The 18,778-nt window shown below is 39.3% G+C and overlaps 1 protein-coding gene across 1 annotated transcript in view; it reads right to left on the bottom strand.

Moving 5' to 3' along the window:
- The window catches only part of LOC131343081 (uncharacterized), a 67,031-nt gene that overhangs the window by 44,596 nt on the left and 3,657 nt on the right, over positions 1-18,778 (bottom strand). The window contains exons 2-6 of the mRNA XM_058374492.1: positions 11,283-11,399; positions 10,786-10,835; positions 10,560-10,659; positions 8,987-9,075; positions 6,877-6,991 (exon numbers count right to left, since the gene is read on the bottom strand). Of these exons, the coding sequence (XP_058230475.1) occupies positions 6,877-6,991; positions 8,987-9,075; positions 10,560-10,659; positions 10,786-10,835; positions 11,283-11,399 (471 nt within the window). The remainder of the gene's footprint in view (positions 1-6,876; positions 6,992-8,986; positions 9,076-10,559; positions 10,660-10,785; positions 10,836-11,282; positions 11,400-18,778) is intronic.

Below are 18,778 nucleotides of genomic sequence, written 5' to 3'. Positions count from 1 at the left end.
AAGGCTTTTAAACGCCCCTCCTAGATCTAATACATGTCATCCTTATTAATACACATCAGCAACAGCTTTGCGTAGGCAGGGTGCGAGTCTAACAAGGCGGAACGTTAACATGATGATATCCAGATGCAGAGCTGATGAGAATCCCAGACGTAGCCCTCGCACCAAATATGGCCTCAGACTCGGCAGTATGAAAGAAATCCTCCCTCTGTCCTCAAGGCCAGGCCGATAAACTGCTCTTGTTAAAGAGCTTACTTAAGATGACATTTCTCTCATCTGATAAGTGCAAAATAAAAATAAAAAAAAGGTCTGATGCTCTAGGTTTTGGCATGAATCAAAGGAAATGAGGGGGGAAAAAAAGAAAACAGCTTCCTAAAATACAATGTTTTATTAAGACCCAGAGTGTGTAAGTGAAGAAACAGTAATATACAGTAAAATAAACAGCAGAGAGATGCTTTGTTTAAAATAATAATAATAATGCTTTCAGAAAAGAATATTTATATATTATAAAATAATCTCTGAATGCTCCACCCTTCATAGCACAGAAGCAAGACTGCTGGACTTTTCTCCCCAATTTGGTCACCTGTCATTTCTTACCCCCAGCCGGCTCTCTTTTATCACACAGCAGCAACCAAATGGGGCGGGTGAAGTCTAACACATGCTTCCTCTGAGACATGAGAAACCATCCAAACCTATCCCTTTTAAAAAACTGCTGCTTCACAGGGCGGCGTGACACGCACGCTTCCGCATACATGAGCTCACAGACGCTTGTGATTGGCTTATGTTGCTGTGATTGACAGGGGAGGTCGAGGAATGCCATCTCTCCCAACCGGAGATCACGGCCAATTCTGCTTCCCTGGCTTCAGGCCGCGGATGGTAGTGGGAGAAAGTTTTTCTATTGCATCACTTGAGAGCTCTCGAGATTCAACAAGATAGATAGCTTCTGTACCTTCTTTTCTTTATTACTACTGATGCAACAAACACTTCTCGCCAGTTTCATTTAAGAGCTGCATTTGTAGTAAATGCTTTTTATATCACTTGAGTTTGGAATGACCTTATACATAGCAGCTGTGGGTGGTCTGCCTTCCAAGAATCCACTTCCTAATGGACGTTTTTCTGGATGTGTATTTGTATGTTTTTGGACAGGCTTGATACCACAGACCCCCTTCCTTGTTTTCTTAGTTCTATTAGTTCAGGACAAGACCCAGTTCCAGTACTCTATTTTTTTACATGCCCTTGCTGTTTGGCCTTGGGCGAGTCCCATGGGCAAGATCTTATTTTAAAATGTTCTCCTGAGCTGTGACAAGGGTATGTTGAAAAAGGACTGAAATGGAGGATGTGGTTCAGTAACTCATAGGGCAAATAAAGTCACTGATAAAGTCAGTGTGAAGCAAAAGTAACCACTACCAGGAGCAAATGTGACTTTTACACATCAGGTCTGTTCAGTGACATGGCTTTTTTTTTTCCCTCAAGGGGAAATTTGTGTGTGTTTGTTCTGAATGCCGCTTTACGTTCTCGGCTGGATGCAGTCGCAAAAATGCTACCTCTAAACTGTAGATGTTAGCAAGAAGAGAGTTGGGCTTTAAATTCATTTCATAGCTTACATTACTTTTATTTTCAAATCTACTTACTATAGATGCAAATGAATTCATGGTCTGTAGGGACTGGAAAATATTCAATACTGCAAGGACAGTGTGCGTGTAAGTGTTGAGTGTCCTCTTTTGAGTCCTCTTTGTTCCATCATTATTTCACCCAGCTATTCAATTACATATAAATATGGTCTAGCTACACTGCTGAGAACTGTACAAATACTGTACCAATTTATTTATAGTACATAATTTACACATTGTAAACTTTGAGGCTAGTCTATACACGGCTTATAGATTCTTTTCTTGTGCTCTTCAATACTGGTTTTTAGTTGGTTTTAGGTTCATGGTTTAACCTTGAAAATGTGATCAAATGCTGCAAAGAATTATTAATCAGACAAGCACAAAAAGAAAAGACACATTTCACCCTTCAAATTCTTCTCTTGAGCAGATTTAATTGAAAACGCCTTTTCCAGAAACCTTCGTAATCTAATCATCTTGAAATATTTATATCGTATTCAAAGACTTTCAGAATTGGAAAATGATAATATTAGATTATAGTGAAGTCACAATGTTGTTCCCATGAACGTTCTGTCTTTTTATGATTAATAAAATGGTACTGCATTAATTCTGCCTTACAGTTCAACATTTGTAATGTGCTTTAAAACACACAACATGACTTTTACAGAATTACTTTCTGAAAGGTTGTGTGTTCTTGCGTCATTTATATTTGTGTTAGGTAAACTGTGGTATGTTTCACAAGCTTGTAATTAGGAATGTACTGCAATTTTGTCTAAACAAACCTGCAATCATGAACACACACACACACACACACAAACACACACAGGAATTGTCATCATGCACCAGCAAACCACAAACAGCAGTTTGTTTGAATCAACGGCTTTAGCATCTTGACGAGATTACAAATTCAATTAAAGAATTTCCAGGCTGGAAAAGGGAAGATTTTTCATGAGCTGATTTTCCCTCTCACGCCCGTAATCACAGTCTAAGATATGAGATGAGCGAGGAGATGCACACTGGAAGTATTTTACCATCAAATGAGTGACAAATTCACGTCTCGGTGTTTATGCCGTACAATAACAGGTTTTTAAAAAGGTGAAAGGAAGCTTCATGACTCCATGAATCTGTGAAAAGGGCGCATTAGGATTCAGGGATGCATTCGCTTGCGCTGGATCTACTGCTTTCCTAATTCTCCTTGTAACAATGTTTATGGTGCAACATGCAGCAGCTGGAACCTGTAATTACTTCAATTACGAAGGAGATTGTGAAAGCTCTACTTAACAGCCATTCAACCTGTTCAGCCTTAATAGGGGAACAAATGACTCCGAAACCACGGTCGAGGGAGTGAGGGGTGAAAAAAAAAAGAAGCTTTCATCGAGCATGTACAGCTGAATAAATCACAAGCAGACAACTATTAAAATGCTCCACTGATCTTAGAGGCCCTTGCATATCAAACTTTAATTAGATTTCTCGAGTTTTCATCTACAGGTTGATTTATTTGCAGGACAGTGCCGCTCGACTCCCTGTTCATAATGGCACCATTGGGATTTAGAGACCGATGCAGCAGCACTTTAATCTTTTAGCTTGTCCAGCTCTCGTACCTCCTCGTCTGTACGCTCTACTCAAACACATCTCGCTCCAAAACGTCAGCTTTCCTTCAGCTTTTAGTTTGGTTGAAAATGTAACCCAAAGCTGCGAAGAACCCCTTTTACCAGTACACTGGCATACCATTATGCTGGCAGAAATTTTCTTATGTCATTATGGAGCATTTTTAATCAGCATAAACAAATGAATGATTTTATTTCCGCAGATCTGATGTAATATTATTCAGGATGCTGTTAGCTTTCAGTGCGAGATGGTTTATCTCTGTTGGGATAAACCTACACAGAATTTCAGTAGGTGAAAACAGTACCTTCAAATTTTAGATGCGTATGAACAAGCACGAGGGGCATCTCAACGAGCAGAAATGTGTTTAGAATCATTATTTACTTTGAAGATACTACATACATTGCCCTTAAAAGGCTAGGCAAGAACAGAAATACTTTGAAAAATTACTTTCATATGAGCCATTAACCACCAGTGTGGAATGTGACATGACAAAGAATTTCGACTGAACATGGACACAAGAGAAGAGGCACAAATGACATTTTTAGCCTCGAAGGGGGGGACACAAGCAATGCTTTTGGGTAAATAAATAAATAAATAAAAATTTTAAACAGATCCTAGAATACCCATTACTTCATAAATCTTATTATAAAGATATAATATTATGTATTGAAATATTGATTTTGTTCCAGGGTGGAGGTTGCCTTTAGCTTATCAGAGGTGTCTTGGGATATTGATTTAAGGTTTTTAAGCAAATATGTAAGCAACAAGGAGCGCTCCTGCTCTCCATCTGAAAACGAGCACACCGTATGTCATTAAAAGCGCCATTCTTTCTCCTCACCTGTTCGGTTGAGAAAGCCGTAAACAATGCTGATTAGTCGGAATCAGCTCAATGTGAGCAATATGGCACCTCAGAACACACACACACACTTCTCAAAAGAACTGCATAAACAAACAGTGCTTAGCAAACATGCTTTTGCTTTAGCTAACCGTTTCCAGGTGAACAACGAACCTGAAGAGGATATTCAAAAGCTCACGGTTCTCCTTTATTCGCAAGCGCTCTCTGTGTCTCTACGGTCCCACCGGGAAGAGAATGGAAAGCACGACAATAAAAGAAGTGTGAGAGCGAGGACAAGAAGTACATCTCAGCTGACAAGTTGCTTCTGTGACACGTTTTCAGAACAATGAGAGAAAAAAAAAAGAAAGAAAGAAAGACTCTTGGGTCTTGGGCCGCTGCCATTCTTTCATCCTGACAGGTATACAGAATATCCTCCCCTGAAGCACATAAATGACAGAGCATGTAATAACACCATGCCTATTATTTAACAGGACTTTCTATCATTGTGGCATGTTATTATCTGGAGAGAGAGAGAGAGAGAGAAAGAGAGAGAGAGAGAGAGAGAGAGAGAGAGAGAGAGAGAGAGAACGGGAGAGCAAGAAAGATAGACATTGTATTTTGGTATATGTTCAACAAAAGAAAGTGATGGGAACGACGCTGGAGAGGCCAGATAGCAGATGATGAACAGGTTCCAGATCAGTCACGAGGACAAATCTCTGTCTTTGAGCTACGCACCACTCCTGGTGGTAGCAGATCCGTCAATGGTGGCAGAGGGGTCATGATGATGAGGTTATGTTCTCAGATGATAGATTTGTAGATGAGAGATGCTTGCTGTATCAGGTTCCATCACTGATACACCGATGAGAACCTTTTTTCCTCTGTCTGTGTTGACAAATCAGAAGCAGGACGCACAATAGTTCGGAAAGATTATTTGATGTTTAAAACAGGATTATAGTTTCATGATTGCTGGTAATCAAGTAAACGCCTCATTAGACTGTATGTTAGGTGAAATTTTCCTATATTACATGCAGTAATGAGGATTTAATGAAGATTAATTTATCACCTCTACCATAAAGCTCATTTAACCTGAAAAGAAAAAAAAATGTTTTCTCAAAGTCTCTGTATGTTCTTTCTTTCTAAAAGGATTTTCAATAATTTTCACAATATTCTTGCGCCAATCTTTAAAGGAAATCTTTTAATTGTTTGTAATTTGCTCAGTCATTTTGGTGCTGATTTTTTTCTTGGTTGGTCCACAAGCGTCTTCGCTCATTAACCATTTATGGCGACGATCGAGATCACGTTAATGAATAGTTCAGTTTAGAAGTCACTGACAACAAACTTTAGACCAGAAGGTCCACAACGCGATGCAGGTACATGACACAGTTTGTGCTAAATGGCGTAGGCAGTGGTGTCAGAATTCAAGCTTTGGAAGCTGAAATGTTTGAGCAGAATCTACCAAAGAAGAGGTGACATGACTGGATGGGCTCATGTACAAAAGCGCCGCTGCATCACTCTCTTTAGGTACAGATAAAGTTACTGACACCAATATTGGCTAGTAGATGAATAGCATTGTGGGTAATGTATGAGTTCTTTTTATCTCTATGTATATTTCATTACATAATAAATCTTAGGTGATGATGAATGTTAGCATGTTAATAATAGAGCTTGAAGTGTAAGCCACATCACGTGTGGATTTTTCCTTTAAGCGAATGCTAAATAGAATTGTTAAATTATTTTATAATATGAACATGACAATGAAAATGACAATGCAATGTGTTGTATTATAATATTTCGAACACCACACATGCCCTTTTTGTTCACTCGTTTTGATCCATGTGAAAACCTTCGTCTGGAGTTTCTTTCATGATGCTAGTTCCTATTTCAGGTTTTATAATGCTGCAGAAAGACATGTTGTGTCTGCAGGTAATGCAGTAGGACTTTCAGCCAAATCGAGTAAGAAGGTATTTCAAAACAAGCAGCTTGGACAGAAAGGCTTCCCCCTAAACCGCTAATCAGTGTCAAATGTTTGCAAAGATTTCACATACTGCGGATTATCTAATCAATCCACAGCTCAGAAGGAATTCATTTGCGTGAAAACAAACCTGCACTGATATTGTCCTTCCCTAAACACACACTGCAGATGCTGCTCTTTACTCGTGCTCAAACACATGCTCCGTGTCTGCAAGTCCTGAAGCTTGCATGCTTCGAGAAATAATCTGACATTTATTTGGATACGGAGCTCACTGATTGGAGGCTTGAAAAACCTTATCGCCATAGCAACTATAACAAAAACAGTGGAACCAATCCTAGCATAACAGTCAGGAATAATTGTAGACAGGACATGATAGAACAAACGTAACACATGTGTTACAGCTGTTTTTTTAATGGTAAAGTATACCGGTGGTTAATAATAAACAAATAAGAACTGCATTATTGTGTAAATCGCTGATGTTAAGGTTTTCCATAAGGAGATAGTTATTTAAAATTCATGGATCATTTTCAGGTGAAAAATGAAGAGGCTGGCAAGGGAATGACCAATAACATAAATGCACAAAGGAAATAACTTGTTTCACAGACATCCCACAAATATAAATTAATTTTAAAAAAATGTAATGTGCCATTTATTAATGTAAAAAAAAATGACCCGTTATTGGTATCAACAGAATAAAATACATCAGGATGTGCTGTGATAGGAAAATAATAATAACAGTAACTCTGCTTCTCGTCGAGCCCCATTACATCACCTCACCCCATCACCCCACCCTACCCTCTAATTGATTATTTTCCAATACACATGCTCGGATGAGTATGATTCCTAACATACTTTACCTTATTATTTCTGTGCAGCTTCTGTTTCACATCCTCACACCTTTCTAGAAGCTGCAAGAGCTCTGTCCGTGTGATCAGCACATCAGCAGCAGGATTCTCGGGGCACAGCAGCGATCTGAGCACAAACAAATGTTTAATTAGTTCTGTAATTGCCAGTAATAAAGATATATTACGGCTGGTAAATGAAAGATAATATCATTAACCCTAGAGTGTCATCATGATGACAGCCTGTGCTCTGTGGGGACAGAGGGAAAATTCATCTCGGCCGACTCATAAAGAACAATCAAGCGCCTTGCCATAGAGTGTCAGCCATGTCAAAAAGACAGCTTTGACAGCCAAGATGGTGTCATATCCTTGTGTTCTTTTTATAGAGGCCAGCCCATTTCTCGGCTTGTTTCTGCTGATCGTCAAGCTGTCAGCAGAGAGAGAGTAGATGCGACTGTGCTTTCGCGGGGCGTAACCCAATGAAATTATGTGAGCGCAAAGTGCCGTAATCCTGGCCTTTATTGGATCAGAGGCCCCAATAACAGGCACTTAGAGGCGGCAAGCTGAGCTGATTAACTGCACTGAATCACTTCAACCCCCGCTCTACGGATCCAGAGACCCTACCTGGCTCACACTATCCTGATTTCTTTAGCTGATCTGAGAAGGGCTGGATGTTTTTGTCTGGGTGGGATCTTTATAGACAGAGCTGAGCTGAGATCAGTAAGATGGATTAAGCAGAGCAGGTGCACATGTAAGAGGGCAAAAATCAAGGTGAGAGTAAAGCTATGACGTCCTTAGAAAATAAAAATAAAATATTAGAATAACATTATATATACAGAGAGAGAGTCTTTGGACTTGGGGCAGAAACTGGAGGAAACCCCTGAAAAATAGGATGAAGAGGCAGGAATCAAGCCACTAGGGCTGGAAGTGCGAGGCAAATGTGAAAACCACTAACCACTATTTTTTCCCTAGTTAATTGTACATGGGAGAAGTCACTGGTTCCTAGTACATATAATGTGATACCTATTCAACAGACAGGACTGTATTTATTGAGTGACATTTAGGGTATTCTTTGGTTTGGTTTTCCTCTCGAGCAAATATCCCATATACACCTACCTGTTACCTTAACAGCAACAGCTGTGCATACATGGAATTATCCAATTAGCCAATCATTTGCTAGCAGCATAATGCATATAATCATGTTCACATCATACACCAGGATGGGGGAAAAACTGATCTCAGTGACTTTGACAGTGGCATGTTCGCTGATAATAAATGGGCTGGTATGAGTATTTCTGCATGAGCTATAACAGCAAAAGGCCACATCAGGTTCTACTCCTGTTATTCAACACTCTTCATTATTTTTGGTTACAACAATCAATTTTTTTCATTTTTTCATTGTCTGTACCGCTTATCCAATCTATACTCGGGTCACAGGGAGCCTGTGCCTATCTCAGGCATCATCGGGCATCAAGGCAGGATATACCCTGGACAGAGTACAACAATAAATATCAGCTTTTCATTTTGATCATTCTTAGATATAAACATGATATGTATTGTTTTTTCTACACACGTGAGCAAGCAGAATCTGTTCAATTACTGACTGATCAATAACAGCGGCTCAGAGGTGACACAAGATGAGTGTAAAGACTCTGAAATAGAGTGCGGCATTCAGGTGATGTTATGCTGTATGCTTGTTGTCAAGCACAACCAGTGTGCATACTGCAATATAAACCCATTTTCTGACCATCACTCGATCATTTTCTCTGTCGCAATATATCCAATATAGATTATCTGTAATAGGTCTTCTCAAGTTCCATACCAGTATAAAGCTACAAGTATAACTGATACAGTAAGAAGAATTATAGCTAAGACACCAGATCAACCTTCATACCTCCCACTACCACCTGGGCCTGTTTCAGGAATTTCACACCTTTCTGAGGAAAAATGCTTTAAACATTTTCATGTCATTGAGCTACAGTCAGTTTTTCTTTCAAGTTGGACTTGAAATTTTATTCATGTCTAAATCAAAAACTCTGCTTCTATGGTAACCTGACCAGAGGATGAAGAAATGTTATTTGTAGTCAGGTCACTGAATCGTGGCCTCACCACTCAGTAAGCATACCTTAATCTCTGTGTTAGAGGATCAAGGGCTTTCTCCACATCCTGACTGCGGCAGACTTGTGAGCTCAAGCCCTCAGACAGCAAAATCACCTGCAAAGCAATCAGGATGCATGCAGAATGCATAAAGATGGGTACAAAAAAAAGAGTGAAAATGATGACAGTACGTCTGGCCTGATTCATATTTACATTACTCATTTAGCAGATGTTTATCTACTTACTACAACAGCTGAAAGAGCAACAGAACTAAGTATCTGGAGAATCTACATCTAGAAAGACTTAGGATTAGGATTATTTGAATATTAAGTACTCTTGTACTGCTATAGATACATGAGTGAAGATTAGCAGTAGTGCAACACATAAGGTACAACATAATGCATGTACACTATATTGCCAAAAGTTTTGGGACACCCCTCCAAATCATTGAATTCAGGTGTTGTTTTTCAGGGGTTGGGCTCAGCCCCTTAGTTCCAGTGAAAGAAACTCTTAATACTTCAGCATATCAAGACATCTTGGACAATTTCATGCTCCCAACTTTGGGGATGACCCCTTCCTGTTCCAACATGACTGTACACCAGTGCACAAAGCAAGGTCCATAAAGACATGGATGAGTGAGTTTGGTGTGGAGGAACTGCACAGAGTCCTGACCTCAACCTGATAGAACATCTTTGGAATGAATTAGAGCGGAGACTGTGAGCCAGACCTTATCGTCCAACATCAGTGCCTGATCTCACTTCTAGAGGAATGGTCAAAAATTCCCATAAACACAGTCCTAAACCTTGTGGAACGCCTTCCCAGAAGAGTTGAAACTGTTATAGCTGCAAATGGTGGGCTAACTCCATATTACATTCACGTGCATGTAAAGGCAGACGTCCCAAAACTTTTGGCAACACAGTGTATGTGCTCACTACACAGGGTATAACAATGTGTATGTACTGTATTAGTGTGCTCACTACATAGAGTAAATAGTCTCCTGAAATCAATTTCAAATGTAAACAGAAAACCTTGTATATACTTTTATATTATGTGTGATATGATATGTATCTACACAGGTATTCCCACATCGAGAAAAATCAAGGCTTCTTTACTGGAAAAGTATAGACACCTTGTGTTAGTCCCTCCTGAATGGAAAAATAAAATACTGAAAAGCAAGAAAAATGATTTGTTGTCAAGTGGAATGCTAGTTACACCACCCACTGATAAACGTTATTACTATGGCAACCAGAAGTAGGATCACCTACCGGGGACTTTATAGTACAGTGGCAGACAGTGATAAAAATCACTACATGTGTGAACATAGCTTTAAGGTCATATTTTGGGTAAAAAAACCCAAAACAAATTACATAGTAGAGGTAAAGGTTTGTCCTTGATGGTACCATATCATTATCCAGAGAGTATAGGCAAGAGAAAACATCATTTCAAAATCATCTGAATTGAACATGCTGTGTCTCTTGTGTGTATTATGTACCTTATGTGAGCGCTTGACTTCACTTTAATTGACAGTGTAGCTGCAAACAGAATCGATAGAAAAAAAACCTACAGTGTACATTGTGGTGATAAATACATCTCTTCGATACCTGTCTTTCCAGCTGCATGACCTGAGCCTTGAGCAGGTTGACTCTCCTCTCGTCATATTTCTCCTCCTTGGCCTCCTCTAGGAGCTGCACATACTGACACCTGAACACAGAGGCAGATGGTGGTGCCAGGCAGGAAGATGTATCTGAACCACGGTTCTCAGAGGAACCCTTTATATAGAAAACTGACAGGCTTTGAGGAAAGCAAATACGCAGTTCCATCTGTTACCTCAGTTCTTCATGCTGCCTTTTCAGCCTGCCATTTTCCTTTTCGAGTCTCTGCAATAAAATTGAAGTGCACATAAATATGAAGGCGAGGCAAAAAGCTAAGACTATCGGAAGCACCAAAAATTACTACACATTCTCAGTTTATAATCATATAGAGTTAATAATTTGTTAAATAATAACAGTTAAATTATAATAAATAAGCAGTTTATAAAATACAACAGTTAAAATGACATAAAAAAAAAAATGCTTGTGTTTTAACAATCCAGTTATTGAACTAACATTAGCTGTATGTTACACTCTCAAAGGCCACTTGGACATCTGGTTGCTATGGTAACACTGACACTAAAGCCTGCTCATCACTTGCACAGTACACATTTGGTTTAGATTACGTCATTTGACTGATCTGCAAAAGGTTTATTCCTCATCTTCTTCTATGTGTATAAAACACAGTTACAGGAAGAACACGTCTGCGTTTGTGTTTTTCGTGAGTCAGTGTACCTCCACTATAACGGCGTTCGACTCGGTGTGTATGCTGAGGGAACGTTTCTCCAGATCACTGCTGATTAATGAGCTACTGTCCAGCGAGCACTTCCCCATCTGAGCACTGAGCGCCATCTGGAAATGAGACACGAGAACAAGACTGAAGATGAAGATGGAGGACGAATCCGGCAACAAGTTGTGTTAGTTTATTTCTTAGTCAGTTATTAATCAGTTATTTATTTAGTTTTTATTCATTTTAACCCTTTACTCTTTCCTCCCCCCACTGTGGGATTTCTCATGAAAATCATACAATCACTAATTCAGCTTTTTTACAGGGGGTATGTGGCAAGAAGAAGAAGAAAAAGAAGAAAGGGAAAGATATAAGTGAGGAAGTGAGAGAGAGAGAGAGAGAGAGAGAGAGAGAGAGAGAGATATTAATGTTAATTTATGGGCCAAACATCCTGTGATGACCTCAACCCCTTTGATTTCCCCTGCCCCCAGTGCCCCAGTCCATACCACCACTTTCTAACAGATTAGTAAACAATCACACACTCATTTACATCTGTAGCTCTTTAAAGATACCCGCCAAGAAAAAACCCCAGAAAGCTCTCCCTTGACGCTTTCTTTTGCTCTCTACGTCAAAAAAGAGAAAGAAGCCTCAAAAAAGAAAGAAAGAAAGAAAGAAAGAAAGAAAGAAAGAAAGAAAGAAAGAAAGAAAGAAAGAAAGAAAGAAGAGAGAGTGAGCAGAAGTGTGACAAATGCTTGTGGCTGTGCACATCTGGCTCGGCCGGTGTGTGAGGTGTGGGAAGAGGCCAATGGGCCGTGTGCTCTAATCCGTGAAGTGCCATCTAAGAGAAGTGTGAGCTGCTGGAAAGAATTACAGGTCAACACATGCTTTCCTGCCTGCGGGGCTCTGTACCTGACTGCAGGAGAGGCAGCGTCTCGTCACACTACAGCCCATTTACATAAAACAAAGACACCACATCCACACACTAACACACCGATTGGGGTTTGTCCGGTGACGTCAAAGTGGTATGCACTTCCTTTTGGAGGTGGAGCAAAAAAAAAGGGGGGGGGAGTCTGGAAAAGACTGCCATCTATATTACTGTACATGTATGAATACTGTGCAATACAATACCAGAATTTGGCCTTATAATCAGATTATTCACATCATGAATACATCAGTCTGGCCCATGTGTTCCCCATAGAACTTATTTAAATACAACCAGATTGTTTACTTTATTTTAACCACCAAGTGACTGCAAGATTCATAAGCACTGTGAAAAACCTCACTGCATGTGACAATATCTTGTATGCAGTCATATTAACATAGCATTCCCTATTATTACAGTCAAATAAATGTAAGATTATCAAAACTATTTCTATCTAATAGTCTGGAAAAATGATCTGCCAACAGACTAACACTCTACTGTATTTTTTAGCTTTAACATTCTATATAAGAATGTAATAAATACTGTACAAAAAAAAAAATCTAATAAGAAATATGAGATACATTTGCAAATATTCAAGACATTTTCCACATGCCTTCACTGTTGTTTGGTTGTTTTATTTAGATTTTTTTTCTGCAGTGCATGACCATAGCATGTCTACAGGCTATAGCCATACTAGGAACTCAGTTTCCTTAAAACGTCAGGAGCTTCGCTTCTCTATTGCATCCTTTTATACACTGGATTTTATTGTTCTGTGTTGTTTCAGACGTTATTGGTTTTAGGCAGAAGATCATAGATTCCTGGATTTTATACTGATGAAAAATAGAATATTACAGCATCTTGATGCATGATCATATACATACACAAGCTGTCCATAAAAAAATGGTTCGTTTTGGATTAGACTAAAATCCTGTCTGAATAGTGCTTTTCATTTAAAATAAATAAATATGCAAGGCAGCCAAAAACCTAAAATCAACTGAGCTGGACATTAAATATATCACAGCATGACATCAGAGGTTCAAAAACAGAAATCGGGGATACCCGATTATAACGTCTTTTAATACTATAGATAATACTATAATACTATAGATGCTAGATTTAAAAAGCAGCAACTAATTCTACAGTTAGAGCTTCGTAATGACATTAAATCTGATTACTGTCTGACTCATGTATTGTAGTCTACATTCTCACTATTAGATTGCATTAAATGCATGTAAACCTGCATCAAATAAGCCAGTCTCTCCCCCATTCTATTGCAATCATTTGGCACATGCAAACCCACTGTGCTTATAAGTGACATTTTACGTTTAAAATAAAATAAAATAAAAATCATGTCGTAGAAAAGCGGTATATGAGAATGTGGTATCCACGAGGCGATGCACTTTAACAATTAGCTGATTGGATGATACGATCTACATTTGTAGAGATTATATGTATTCACTAAATAACTTTTGCTGACATTAAATACAAATATAATTTCAGCACTGGGCCACTCACTAATAGGAAGAGGTACAGCTTTACCGAGGACAGAGGGATTAGCATTAATAGCAGTGGGGAAAACAAATCAATAAGGGATTTTCCTTTTCACTGCTGGAGAGTGTGTAATCAGGTTTTAAAAGCCGAGCAGATCTTTGCGTCAGGAGTGCACATCGCGTGTAGCTCATTAAACCTGAATCTTATTTTAAAAGAACCTGAAAGACTGAGTGCCTTCCTCAGGTTGCTAGCTTCAGTTTCTCATGAAGTCATTGTTCATTTATACACACACACACACACACACACACAGACACACACACACACACAGACACACACACACACATACATACATAGCAAGAAAAAGTGGAGGAGGAGGGCAGAGAAAGCTGAAGGAAGAAAGAGAAAAGAGGAAAAGAGTGTGAAAGTAATCAAGAGATGGGGGAGAAAGAGGGAAGTGAAGCAGAATGAGGGAGAGAGAGAAAAGATGATGAGAGAGAGAGAAATCACAGACGAGAAAGACAGAAATAAGATGGGGAGAAAAAATAGAGAGAGAGATCGAGAGAGAATGATATATATATATGTAGAGAGAGAGATATAGATGGATGGATGGATGGATGGATGGATGAATAGAGATTTACAGAAATAGAAATTATAGATATAACAAGCAACTATTAATTTTTTTTCGGTCATCTTTTCTGTGGTGAAAAGCAAAGGAACAGCTTTACCTCTGACAACTGCAAAGCACTGACACAGTAGACTCCATGTTTAGGTTCTGATTAATACCGCTACTGATTCAGAAAAACAAGTAACCCACATAGTAGAAAGCAATCATGGAACAAATCATTTTGTTTTCAATCAGTGAGTTTTATTTTTGCCTTTTTAAAGAGCATCTTTAATAAAGTACGTCAAGGACAGCTGAACTAAGCTTGCAGAACATTATCACTGAGTGTGGTCTTTAATAATGAATATTAAATTTGCAGGCAAGGAAAGTGTTGATGAGGACACATTATAGACGGGGTCTTCAAACTTATCCACAAAAGTCCAGCACGGCTGCAACTTTTCATTCCAACCAAATTGAAGGAACACTTGATAGTTGATTGGAGACCAAGATGAACTGGTTAACAAGTGGAAACAGGTACGAACTCCTGCTGAGCTGGAATAAAAACCTGCAGCCACACCGGCCATTTCTGGATAATACTGAAGGACTGAAGGAGAATGATTGTGTCTCAGTGCTCGCAGAAATAAAGTGCTCTCACGTGAGCCAGTTTCTCTGCACTCACAAATGCCTTTGTTAACATACAAATCACGATGCCTTTAATGACCAAACTCCACTGTTATTGCTCTGCTTGCTCAGGTCGGCTTCCATCATGCTCTTTATTAAAGATGCAGATTAAACACACTATGATGTTTTAATCAGGTTATTTGTATTGTAGGGAGATGTAGTAGTGTGTCCTCTTGATGTATTTCTTTTTTTCCACAGCACAGCTTGCAGTCTGCTTTAATTTGATTGCTGTTATTAATCAGGAAACACGTTCAGGTCGCTGTCATTTTATGTTATTTGGATACTGGATATTGTTACGGAAGGTGGAGTACATGACAGTATCAGATCAATAACTAATAGTGGTTAATAACTGTTTCCTGAAATCACAACGTATCCAGACAGAATGTAACCACAGTGCTTACAGCACATCCCTATTTAATATAACATTAGCTAGATCACATGACCTCATTACTAGCCATGCTCTATTGCAGAATAAATAGTAGCACCTCGATTCACATCATCCTCCCTGCTCTGGTACAGCCCCACATTTCTTCCAGGAGCCTGATCTGGTTCTCTAAGGGTTTATTAACTTTGGACAATCTTTTTAACGATAATGGCATTGCGCTCTTTCCAAGACATAAAAACAACCTATTCTCTCCCATATTAAACTGTATTTCATTCCAGGCTTGTAAAAATCTCCTTAGATGCTCATTTAACTGCTCATCCTTTAATTAAATACTTCAACATTATGCCTGCATAAGAGTTTTACAGGTTAAGGAGAGTCAGCGGTGAGGGAAAAGTAGCTGCAGTCCTTTCAGGCCAAAAGGGGCTGATTTATTGCCTTTTTTTGGTTCTTGTCAGAAAATCTTGCTCATCAGCAAATCTATTTTAAGCTCAAACACAAGTTATATACTACTGCTTCAAAACCTGATCAAATGACATAATGACAATCTATACTGTTGTTATTATATATTATAGAGATAGATAGATAGATAGATAGATAGATAGATAGATAGATAGATAGATAGATAGATAGATAGATAGATAGATAGATAGATAGATAGATAGATAGATAGATAGGCAGGCAGGCAGGCATACAGACAGGTATACAGAGAGACAGACAGAGAGACAGTCAGACAGATAGATAGACAGACAGGTATACAGACAGATAGATAGACAGACAGACAGACAGACAGACAGACAGATAGATAGATAGATAGATAGATAGATAGATAGATAGATAGATAGATAGATAGATAGATAGATAGATAGATAGATAGATAGATAGATAGATAGATAGATATAGAGAGAGACAGACAGACAGACAGACAGACAGACAGATAGATAGATAGATAGATAGATAGATAGATAGATAGATAGATAGATAGATAGATAGATAGATAGATAGATAGACAGGTATACAGAGAGAGAGACAGACAGACAGACAGACAGACAGACAGACAGACAGACAGATAGATAGATAGATAGATAGATAGATAGATAGATAGATAGATAGATAGATAGATAGATAAAGGATTGTTCTCATGCTCTCTCTTGAAGTTATTAAAATTGCTAGAGTGTAAAATACTCTATCCTTAGACTTTCCTGTGGTGAAAAACATAAAGCTTTTCCTAGACTGTTAAAAAGCACTGACACAGGAGACTCCTTGGAGAAATACTAAATAAACACATTCTCCCCCATATTTATTCTATTATGCATGGTTTTATTAACTCATTTATATGGAACATCCAAAACATACAAGCCCTGGAAGTTGTTAATACAGAAATGATGACTTATTCGGATGAGCTCATTAATATAAATCTGTGATACGCCCCACAGCCAGCATTACCTATCAGAGCTGCTGTGAAGGAAAATGAATCAACAATAGGACCAATCAGATTCAAGACTACAACTGCACTGTGGATTAAGCAACAGTAAAGTAAGTGATAAAGTGCTACACATGTTTTGTGTATCCTTTGGGCAAGGGAAAAGTGGCTCTCTATATTATTTCCATATATATATATTTTTTTGAGTGGTCAGCTTCTTTACTGTCTGACTTCATGACTTAATACATTTCTCTGTAACTCGAAGTAAACCGAGACCTACAGTACGCTGACTTTTATAGAACACAGGCTGCATTGTGGATTTATATTTTATTTTGAGTCTTACTGAACTGGACATCTGTAACAATCTATACTCCATGGAAGACCCAGAGTATTCCCATAATAAAAAAGAATTACAACAAAATACAGAAGTACAAGATCAGCAGTCAGATGGCCCAATACTAAGGACTAAAACATCTGGATTTCACAGAGGAACGTTCAGGCTGCTCTTCCAACCGACACTAACAAAGCAAAATGTTCATCGCTTCTGCTTCTGCCTGCCCTTTGAATCAAAACAGATTATCTGGTGAACAGCATTAGGGAACACTGCCATCTAGGCAAGGAAAGACTCACTGCAGCCTAGAGACACTGGTGCTGAGTTTCCATTGAAACATGTGGACTGTCAGTGTCTCTCTACAGGACCTGGTACTTGGCGAAAAGGTGATGGAAAAAAAAAATCACCCAGCAGTGATTTAATGACCACTAGCTAGACCAGAGGGCTAGATCTGGAACCTTTTTCTTTTCCACTCAGTACAAAAAGTCAAACGCGAACCCAGTTGTTGGCTGAGTAGACTGGTTTTAAACCCGAACATCTCAGATGTTTTGTAATCCTCGGCTGTTGCTTTAATAGGATTCCAGAACAATGTGAACACATCACTGGAGGTCTGCTTTCCTCTGGCACGGCGTTTAAAGGCAGCGTTATAATCCCTGACCATGCAGATTTCGGAAAGTGTGTAGTGTTATCCAAATCCTTTAATCACCCATTCCCAATGTCCAGCTCTTATCTAAGTGTAGCAGCTGGGCTGGAGTGCTGGATCTCCCAGAGCTGCGTTAGAAGAATGCAGAAAGGATCATGTTAGAGAGACGGAGGACTGATCAATAGATGCTCCACATATGGCATCCACAGTGCTGCGTCTTCTGCTTTCGTTCTTTCTTCTCCTTTTTTTTTCTTTTTTTCCATTCGTTTGTTTTTGGCTGCAGATCTTATTGGACATTCACTGAGCAATCAGCAAACGATTTGTAATGCAGCTCAGGTGGCCTTATATTTCCAAGAGGTATCGTTTGACTTTGTGTGGAACCCTGCATGCAAACATTTGGTAACTTGTACACGATTAGGGCCCTGTTCTCGCAGAGCATGACTTTCACATCAGACACAGAAAGAGCGAGAGAGGAAAACATGAGACAGAGAGGGAGAAGGAGGAAAATAGAGATGCGATCAATAAACGGATACATTAGAAGATGCCATGGGACTGGCTGGGCATGCGCATATGGGACAGCTCACATTAGCCACCGCAGGCCAAAGCCAGACAGGCAAATTTTTCCTTCCCCCTCTATTTCTCCACCATACGGCTGAGTCCTGAAGCTTAATACAATTGAAGAGATACCATCTTTATCTACAGTCTAGCAAACCTGACAGAGCGGTACACTGTTCATTTTGTCTGGACCCGGCACACATGAAATGCTGTACTTGGCTTAAGCCAAGCACAACAGCAGAGGCATCCATCCATCCATCCAGAGAGAGAGAGAGAGAGAGAGAGAGAGAGAGAGAGAGAGAGAGGGGAGCCCCTGGCGCTGAATGGATCTGCCCCCCTGCAGCCTTATGAAAAGTGAACATGGGTAGCATTAATCCCAGCAGGAAGTCCTGCAGACACGACACGTCCAGTGCCAAAGCAGTGCATTTAATTAGTGAGCAGGTTCTGTCTAGGCAGCCAAGGCCATGACCTCCTC

The sequence above is a fragment of the Hemibagrus wyckioides genome, linkage group LG22, assembly GCF_019097595.1.
Source record: "Hemibagrus wyckioides isolate EC202008001 linkage group LG22, SWU_Hwy_1.0, whole genome shotgun sequence".
NCBI lineage: Eukaryota > Metazoa > Chordata > Actinopteri > Siluriformes > Bagridae > Hemibagrus > Hemibagrus wyckioides.
The sequence above is the reverse complement of the archived record's forward strand: the minus strand, read 5'-3'. Positions and strand labels throughout refer to the sequence as shown.